The sequence below is a fragment of the Antechinus flavipes genome, chromosome 1, assembly GCF_016432865.1.
Source record: "Antechinus flavipes isolate AdamAnt ecotype Samford, QLD, Australia chromosome 1, AdamAnt_v2, whole genome shotgun sequence".
NCBI lineage: Eukaryota > Metazoa > Chordata > Mammalia > Dasyuromorphia > Dasyuridae > Antechinus > Antechinus flavipes.
Genome location: NC_067398.1, coordinates 308345602 through 308355463, shown reverse-complemented (window position 1 = coordinate 308355463; position 9862 = coordinate 308345602). Strand labels below are relative to the sequence as shown.

General features: G+C 41.1%; 1 protein-coding gene across 2 annotated transcripts; it reads right to left on the bottom strand.

The window, feature by feature from the left end:
• Window positions 1-288: 288 nt before the first annotated feature.
• Window positions 289-8568, bottom strand: ALG1 (ALG1 chitobiosyldiphosphodolichol beta-mannosyltransferase). Of its 2 annotated transcripts, XM_051964217.1 has the most exons (13): window positions 8341-8568; window positions 6032-6109; window positions 5811-5917; window positions 5073-5221; window positions 4603-4692; window positions 4150-4260; window positions 3694-3815; window positions 3318-3356; window positions 2654-2713; window positions 2082-2192; window positions 1120-1234; window positions 657-732; window positions 289-467 (listed from the first exon to the last, which is right to left on the bottom strand). In XM_051964217.1, exons 1-13 carry the CDS (start codon window positions 8540-8542, stop codon window positions 336-338), a joined length of 1392 nt encoding a protein of 463 aa, XP_051820177.1. In that variant the 5' UTR covers window positions 8543-8568; the 3' UTR covers window positions 289-335. The 2 variants fall into 2 exon arrangements, with proteins under 2 accessions (XP_051820177.1, XP_051820185.1); XM_051964225.1 differs by lacking the exons at window positions 5811-5917; window positions 6032-6109 and having other exon boundaries at window positions 8341-8436.
• Between the last annotated feature and the right edge of the window lie 1294 nt (window positions 8569-9862).

The window sequence follows — 9862 nt, the reverse complement described above, 5'->3', positions numbered from 1 at the left end:
CAGGACCTCTTTAACTGCTTATTGTTTCTAAATGTATGGTAATGTTATTTTTCATAACTTGTTCAGGTAATATTTCTTCCATGAAGCTTTTCATAATCCTCTCTGCAAGAATTAGTTCCTCTTTGAATCTCAAGACATTCTTTTCTCTCTCCTATATTGTCTAATGTATTATACTTCATGTACACATTTCTTTCTTCTGCAAAGCTATGTATTACTTAAGGACAAAAATGCAAATTTTTTCAACTTTTTATCTACAGCATTTTAGCACAGTGCCTTGTACACAGTAAGTTTTATTTAAAAGATATTTATTGAATTCAAGTCTTTAGCCAAAGTGTTCAAGTGTGAGTAAACAAAGGGAACACAGTCCGTTCCCAACTCTCATCCCAGCGAAGCTGCTTTGATTCCTTAAGATTTTTTCTGAACTGGTTCAATCTGTTATCAGGACTGGAAAATTCTGAGAAGAGCATCTATAAAAGAAAAACACCATATTAGGCTTATTAGTCTCTTCTCTCCCTTTCCTCATCAGGCAGTGAGACCCCAGAAACCTTACTTTCTCTTACCATTCCACCAAGCAATCATTAGCAAATGAGGTCAGATAAGACAAGAATGAGGGCAGAATGCAAAGAAAATCAAGAATCTAAACCCAACATCTTTACCTTCAGCTGAGCTGCAAGCTCCTCAGAGTCCATAAAGACCATGCCATTTTCTTCATGTTTCACAAGTTCATGTAAACTGGGAAAAAAATCATCAAAGAATTGAAACCAGCTTTGGAAGAAGAAAGAAAGGTTGATTGTAGTTTTCTCTCCCCCCTGTAATAATCTACTTCTAAGAGAAAAGGGAATGAGAAAATTTTTTTATTTGTTCACTCTAATATGATGACAAAAAGAGGTAAAATTCAACCCTCAAAGACAGGCCCAGCCACATTGGTGATTATATTCCATGCAAGGTATATTAATTGTATTAACAATGATAGGTATATTAACTGTGAAACAGTGATAGGCTCAGATTGTGTCTGGAGTTCAATTCATCTATAGAAGCTTTAAGTTCATGAAATGATTCAGGTAACTTTCACCAGTCCTATCCCCTTGCTTTATAACATGCAAATTCTAAAATCCCTACCTCTGGAAATGTATTGCACAAACAGGTAAGCAGCAACCAAACATATCTACCACTTTCATGGGAAGATCCAAGCCACTGGAGGATCTGTGGAGGCAGACACCAAGATCTGCTGATCCTGCCAATGTAAGGGGAAAAGAAACAATTTAAGAAAGTTAAACCAATTTATAAAATGATCCCAAAGGAGCTGTACAGATCTGAACTACTGGGATGTGGAAACTAGATGGGATGTGAATTAAAGCAGTAAAGGTACTTAATGTACCTCAAAGGCAGTGTTCACAACTAATATAAGCCATCAGAACATGCTGATAAGCAGAGACTGTATAGACAACTGAAATTTACAGAGTTAAAATAACCTACTATCTATTAAATAAATCTAGTAGACAGAGCTTTTTTTCAAAGGCAGAAGAAATTTTTTAAAAATCTATTTGCATTTCCTAATAAAAGATACTAATAATTATTTAATTAATAAGTTGGTCACTGAGAAATTTGTGCTCAAAACATCGAACACTGAAATTTTCTTCCAAGTTAGGTGATAAGGAATCCAGTACTAAAAAATCCTACTATGCCAGATCCAGCCCTTTAGTAAAGAATAAAGAAATGGAAGAATAAAGGAAGTTCTCTATTTTTAGAGAATATATTTTTCTTCATGGGCACACTGCAAAACAATTTCTGGGAATGGGCTAAAGATAAATCAAAGACCCCTCAGCTTAGGGAGTCCCATCTGATACCTAATGAAGCCTTATTTTACTAGAATTCAGCTACTTACACACACCCTTCAAGTACTTTTCCCCCAAATTTCCCAAAACAAATCAAGTAAAACTTTAAAAAACTTTTATTTATTTTCACTCAATAGGACCTTGGTATATGTCTGTTAGCCTCTTCCTTGTTGACTCACCAGTCCTTAATTTCTTAAGTACCATTCCATTTACAGGATAAGCCTATTCTCCATAGGCTGCTCTTACCCAAAAGCAAAGGATAATCTTCAGCTTCTAACCATGGTGTGCAGATCTGAACATGCTTGAGGCACATTTGGCTGATGATTTGGCCATAATGCTCTTTAAGAGGTCCTTTACCTTTGGTGAACAGGAAAATATAAAATCATTGTTCTTCAGTTCCTAGTTCCTTGCAATCATATCTCAAAACCTGAGCAACATTCAACCTTATATTAGCAACCGTACATTAGAAATAAGCAGTCCCTCTTATGGAAACCTATTACTCTACAGGCCTCAGCTTGACAATCCAAGTCAGAATCCTTTCTTGCTCCCATTCACAAATAAGATAAAAAACCCATGACCCTCAAGAAATTCAAGAGGCTTCCTTCCATCTCATTATCATTAGTCAGTAAGGATGTAGGTGACAGGTTGATCAGGCATCCCACTGAGCAAACAATTGATCCCTTTTAAATACCCACAAGATGAACTTTTTGAAATAGAATCCAACATAGCTTCCATATCAATCTCTTATGCAATTTTAAATACTACCTGACGATATTCACTTTGCCCAAAGATGAGGACATAAGAAAAATACAAGGCACCTGTTATCACACAGACTAGAGAAGGGAGGTTTGTTCCATCAATGATCCATTGTTCAAACCCTAAAGAATCAACAAGCGTAATCAGATATTTGAAACGAAAAGAAGTGGATGAAATGTTATCCCTCCCAACCAACAACAAAAAATCAGAGTCCAAAGAAAAACCTAAATCCAGGAAGTAGTCGTCCTGTTCCTTCACTTCTCAAGTCTGCTCTTTCCTGAGAAGGAGCAAAACCTTAGAAAGGAGATGTGACTCAAAAATGGGTGTTGAGAAAACATTCCCAGCAGAAAGCAATGGGACTCCTCTATTGATTTAAAAGCAAAGAGAATGTGTCAGCAGGAAAAAGAGAGTCAGGCTCCAAAAACAAGAAGCCAAAATGCCAATCCTGGTTTCCTGGCCAGGACTGACTGGATCACATGCATTAGATTAGATGAATTAAAATAGAGGAACACAATTTTGAGCCTATGGCTCAAGCTGGCTGACTTGGGATTCTAATCCTTGAGGTGGTATCATAGATCCAGAGCCAAGCAGTTCAATAAGACACACTCCCTCCCAGTCTTTGACAAGCACTACTTAAAAGTAATGTGATGCAAAGGGAACCAAAAATAGCTTTATTTTAATAGTCCTGGATAAATATGACACCCATGATCACAGAAACACACCTACTTTCTAAAGCTTTCAGCAAGATGGAGAAATCTTCATCTTCTGAAATGAGAAACAAAAACAGCATTTAACCAGTCAAGTTTATTTCTTAATGTTACTTGCTTCACTTGTGCTTTAGGCAGTAGGAAAGACTGAAGCCCTAGAAAGATATTATTCTTGTACTTCTAAATAGAGTACAATGTTCTTCCCCATTTCCATCCTGGTGATCTCAGTAACTATAATATTACTTATGCTCAAATAATGAAACAGTAAAATAGGAAGTAGGCTTCTCCTATCTCATCTGCCGCACCCCCCTTTACCTCCAAGCCCTCAGTATAATAAGCACTTAAGAATCAATAGTATAGTGTCCAAAGTATCCAGTTCAAAGAGACCTCAAGACCTGTCCAGCTTGTGCTGCTGACCAGCAAAGCTGGTCGTCCTTCAAGTTGTGTCACCTTCCTGTTCCTAGGATTGAGCTCAGTAAATGCAGATCTCTCAAAGGCTGGGTCCAAGGGTTCTGTGCTAAACAGACAGAAATAAATACATTATCAAATGCTAAAGATCCAACGCTTCCTTGTTATGGATTGGGTCCCTGAGAAATCAGAAACCTCCCTGTACCATTGTAACTAGAGCAATTCCTCATAGAGAGGACCTTGGCCGGGCACTCTAGCCAAAAAGGGTCTTCCTTATCTTTAAAGATGTTACCTCCCAAGTGACATTTCTTGTCATCAAAACCCCCAGAGACAAAGGGGGAGATATGTTAACACTTTTTTTCACTCTATCTGAATTCTCTTAAGTTATACAAAGATTACATGCTCAAGTGAGAAAACTAATATTTGGAATATAGGTGACATACCTTGCTCTGAATGGTGAGTAGGTCTGGCCCAGCTTCATAAATAGCTGATGTTGTGTCTCTAGGGGAGTATTTGTAAAAAACGATGCTGGCTTATCATAGACAGTCACAGCTCTGCAACAAGATCATTGAGAAACTCTAAGAACAAGGCAAGTATAGAGATAAAGAGGACGGGCTCAAGGTTCAAGAATTCCTTTTTCTTTCCTACTCTGGAACAGTCAGAGCTCAGAATTTTTCAAAGAAACCTCCGGAGATGTTTCAAGATAAATTAAACCATCTGAATGGATGAGAAAGATTTAATTACTCCTGCCCCTTCTGTATATTAATATAACTAGTAAACATACTCTAGTGCCTGCTGTTTTCAAAATCTTTTACAAACATTCCTGAGCACATAGTTCTCCACACGGTGAACCTTTTACCTTCTTCCAATCCTGTCTCTCTAGGTGCCTTGCATACCTTATATTCCAGTTCTTTGCCAAATCTTCTCTCATCGCATTGGTCACACACAAGTTCAGATCTGACAGGCGGCCACAGAGCTTTTCATACCTGGGAAAGATACATTTATCACCTTCCTATGCAATGCCTGATCCCTCACCACCATGACTACTAATGACCAGCCAGTGAAAAAGCATTAAAGTTCTGTAATTAACTACTTCAGGAGGCTAAGTACTGAATGCCAAGAGTCACTTTATCCAGATCACTTGCAGGAAGATATCCAGACCTGTGCAGATGTTATTCTGGGGCCCTAAACAGTAAATTTTTTTGATTCCTTGTCTAACCCTCACTCTGACCAACATAACAAATGAACTTTGCCATTCCCCTCTGCACTCTTGCTCCGTTTTTAGATATCCTCCAGCTGTATCCAGAGAGCCCAGTTTACCACCTCTCATCCAAATCCAATCCCAAGACCCTTCTGCTCCACTTACCATTTAGCCAACTGTACAAGAGGATGGGCAAAGCCATGTGTCAGACCCAAGATGGTATAGCCATAGTTATGCCAGTCAATGATTAGCTTGCTTCCACGAAGACAACACACAACCCAGCACACAGCAATGCTGGGCAGGCCAGGTGGATTCTGTGAAGGAGACAGAGTCAAATCAAAAGCAAAATCAAAATCAAAATCAAAATTCAGGACAAGAAAACCAATGGCAGTACTTTCACATAATCCATACCCAATTTATATTGATCTCCTAACCAGGAACAGGCTACTTTAACAATGGCCACTGTGACTGAAGGGGAAAACTCTTCAAATCTCTCCTAGAGATGAACTTTATGGAGAAGATGCATGGTAGTGTCACAGGTAGTCCCAAATTTCATATTCTTAGCTACCTTTAGTGTTACAAAGAGGGAGCAGTAGGACAGAAATATCAGAGAAAAGAGCATATTGAGCTAAGAGATTTAGTGGATTATCCTAACTCCTACTATAAAAGTGTCACTTTCCCGCTCCTGGCCTTCATCTCAGAACTTACATGTACATAACCCAGGAGGGAACACAACCCTCAATCATAAGTCAGTCTCACTGACAATGTTGCAACACAAAAGGACTGAAGAAGACAAAATAGGAAGAAAGCAAAAGATTGTCACAAAACTATAATTCCTTGAAACCCAAATCACTGTTGATAAGTGATGTAAAGTAACATTTCATATGAGGAGCAAACACCTACCTGGAGTAAAATGTAAACCACTGGAGAAGTCTTTAAAAGCAAGGTATATAGAAGGAGTACTGCCTGGAGGACCACTTTTATACCATACTGAAATATATGGGGACCAACTGAAAGTCAAAGAGCAGTGGTAAGAATCAAATATAATTTGTTTCTCCTTGCACTTTTACTCTACTACTTATCTCAAAAAGAAAAATTAAAAAAAAAAAAAAAACAAATCTCACCTCGAATTCGATTAATTTCAGGCATATGCAAAATATGAATTCTTTTATTATTTAGGAGTTCACCATGAGGTTTGGAGCCTGAAAGAGAAATCATGGTAAAGTCCAACAAGAAGCGAATAAAGATGACTCCTAAACCCCTATCTTGAAGCTCAATCTAAGCCTAATACTCCTAAACTTCAGGCCAGCATTTCTAATAGCCTGACACTTCCATTTACATGTCCTGCCAACATCTCCAATTCAATATATCCAAATCCAAATTTATCATCTTGCTACAAAACCAGTCCTATTGATTCCCCTATCTAACTGATATTACTACCATTCTTTTAGTTTTTCAAGCTTGAAAATGCAGTATTTCAATAGGTCCCAGACCAAACCCCACTTGGTCCTAGTTTGGACCCTGATTGGCTCAGACTGAATATAAACAGCAATTGTTTCTGTTTTGGGCCAGAAACCCAGAAAGTTTTCCCCATCCAGACTGATTTTTTTTTTTATACTAAATAAAGGAGGCCATTTTCTACTCATTTCTTACCTATCCTCAATCACCACAATTAGGTGTTGACTCAGTCAAACCAAGTCCTGTTAAACAGCCTAGTTTAAAAAGGCCAAGGTCTCCCACTGCATCCAGGGCCAACTCCAGTCATTTGATCTATATGTGATCACTGGATTCATATGACTCTGGAAGAGAAAGTGAGGCAGGTGACCTTGCCCAGCTCTCCTTCACTTAAATCCAATTCACTTGCATGTCATGGTACCACCTTTCTGATGTCATGGTCCTCTTGGAGAAAGAAGGACAAATAACAATATGACCTGGATCAAATCCCACTTACTGTAGTATGCTTTATATTTCTCTATTGCCAGGGCCTTCCCTCTCCTTCCATTTACACAATACATCTTTTATATGTACAATTTTTCACTTTCTTTCTCCTCCATCAGAATGTCAGCTGTTTGAGGGCTTTATGGTTTTGCCTTTGTATCCCTGGTGCTGCCACATTCAATAAATTCTTGTTTTTGAATCTCAAGCACCTACCCTAGTGATTGGTATATAGCAGGAGACTAATAAATACTCAGGAACAAGGACTGGACATGTGATTTCAATGGAGTTCCCAGTTGAGAAAATTCTTCTCTACTAATGCAGATATGCAACTTTTCAGCACCTAACAGCCTCCGACTTACCTAAAGCACCTCGAAGGTTTTTTAGTCACATGTTTAAAAAGTTCAAAAAAGGCTTTGAAAAAAGCAAAACCAAATCTTCCTGGCTTCAAGGCCAGTTCTTTATCCACTGTGCCATTCTACCCCACCTTATTTGCAGGAGGTCCAGAGATCTAGAAAAAGATCCCCAGAACATTAGGCTGAGGATGCTTAGGAAAATGTAAACAAGTCAAATAAGATGAGAAGACATAGGGAGGCTGCAGGCTGCTGGGATGGAGGAAGTACTCAATTAGCTGAGATCAGAAACCTGCTTAATAGTGAAAGAAATACTCTGCTATTCCAAGAGCTCTCCGGTGCAGGACTAATGAACTTTCCAATCCTCCCCAGCTGCCTAGCTTCACAAAATACAGGATAATCAAAAATGGACTACTTCTTCTCCCCTTCCACTTGTGCCTTGAGCCTCTGTTCCCAGGTTTGTAACAGATTCTGCCCTATTCCACAACACCCCTTAGTCCATTTCCACCTATCAACATTATTCATTTCCTCCCAAATCCAGAAAAGCTGTTTATATTCAGTCATATGAATCCAGTGATCAGATATAGATCAGAATGACTGGAAGTGAAGATTTCTTTATTGATCTGCTTGAGGCCCAGCAGGGAACCCTGCATCCTAGCATCCCTCAATCTATCTGACTTGTCAGAATACAATCATTTTCTCACCTCTATTACGGTTACCTGTGTGCCACCTAGTTAATTTCTGCACTAAACTGTAAGCTCTTTAGGGGCAGAGGCGATAAACGGTGAGACAGAAATAATTATTTGTTCAATCGTAGAGAGAACTCGTGCAGAGATTGAGGAGGTAGCTAATAGGCAGGACCCTCCCCCCGACTCCAGAAGTCACTCGGGAGAAATAATCGCTCCAGATGTCCAGCACCGCTGATCTGTCCCTACGTGAAGCAGACAAGGCCGAAGGAGGGGCCCGGCTCTGTGCTCAGAGAATCACACCAAGGAGAATCGGCGGGGGGAGGGCCGGGAGTACGCTAGGAGCAAGCGTGGGGGGCTGCCCGGAGGACTGGTCTGAAGCGGGTGGCGCCGCCCCTCGGTACCTCAAGGGAAGGCGAGGAGCCCAAATCCCTCGGTTTTGCCCTCCTCGGCACTCACCACTGTATCCCAGCAGGGTCACATCGAAGTCGCGCTGGGCCAGAGACAGCGCGTGGTACTGCATCCGAGGACTCCGGCCCACGTCCCCGAGTACCACTACACACGCGCTTCGGACTCGAGGCCGTTTCCGGGCCCGCCACACTAGCAACAGGGACCCCAAAGCCACAGCCAGCAGGACGAGAACCAGGCTGGAGGCTGCCATTTTGGCCAGCCTACGGTAGTCACGTGCTCGTGTTTCCGTTCCGTACTGCGCAGGGGTGGGGCAAGGAGGGGTCTAAGTGCGCAGCCTCAGACTTCGGGGTGAGGATGGGATATGTAGTCGTAGATCTGAGCGAGAGCTAAAGCTGCTGGGAAGCGTTGGGCGTCTGGGCGTCTGGAAAGACTTTGAGGGACCAGGAGTAGGTACGGAGGAGAGGGAGACCGTAGCCTAGCAACTTGGCTCCTGGGATGGGCAATCTAGCAGTGCTGAAATCAGTGCGACAAGCACAGCCATCCCCGGGAGCCCCCGGGTTCTCCCTCAGGGGCAGGGTGCCCCCCTCATTCTTACCCTCAGTGCGAAGCTCTGCCCCTCAGCCTTGCCTCGCTGGCTCCAAGCTTGCGTATTGGAAGGAATTGTGATAGGATAACAGTGTGATAAGGAAAATTATAAAGTTTTTGTTTCCATAGTTGAAAAGTTAAGGTTTCCCAGCCTTCCTCGCCGTTGCAGTTCTGGTAAAGAATATGGTTTAAATTTTAGTCAACGGAAATAACTGCAGGTGCTGGTTGAGCGCAAACAACCTGGGTTTCAATCCGGGCAAGTAAATTTGTATAGTAACTTCAGCTCCCTTTAGGAGGAGACATTCACCGATTTTGAACTGACGAGGATGTGGCAAGGAGAGGAGGGGCGGGGCATGGAAACATAGAAAGGAGTGTATGTAGTGGGAGCATCTGTTAAATTTTGGGAGGGTCTCCTCCAGTGGAAATTCTGAGAAGGGGCTGAAGAGGCAGGAAGAAATTGGGAAACAGACTGGTTCTGGCCTCTCTAAATTGCCAGTTGTGCTCTCTTAAAGACGCATTGCAAGAAAGGGGTAATGCCCTCTTCTCCAAAAATTTGAGTCTGAAATTTTCATTTTTAACAACAGGAACATAGGGATATGGATTTAGAGCTGGAAGGGTCTTGAGGTCATCGAATTCAACAATCACTTTGCAGATAAGGAAACAGGCAGAGAAGTGAAGAGACTTGATTAAATTGGTAAGACAGCTAGCAAGATGTAAGTCTGAATTCGTATCTAGGTTTTTCTGCCTATGTGTCCAGATCAAGACTCTATCTCTCAACTCAGCTTTTGAAGACTCCAAACCTAACTCACTCCTCATTGTCTCCCTTATCATCCTGAATTCTGCACTCATAGTATGTGACCTGAATCTGCCATTTAGTCACTATTTGATTAGTGACATATCTGGGACCCAGTTTTCATATTTGTAAAATGACTGGATTAAAGCAGGGAGATGATTTCTACCATTCTTTCCAGCTTAAGATCAACAA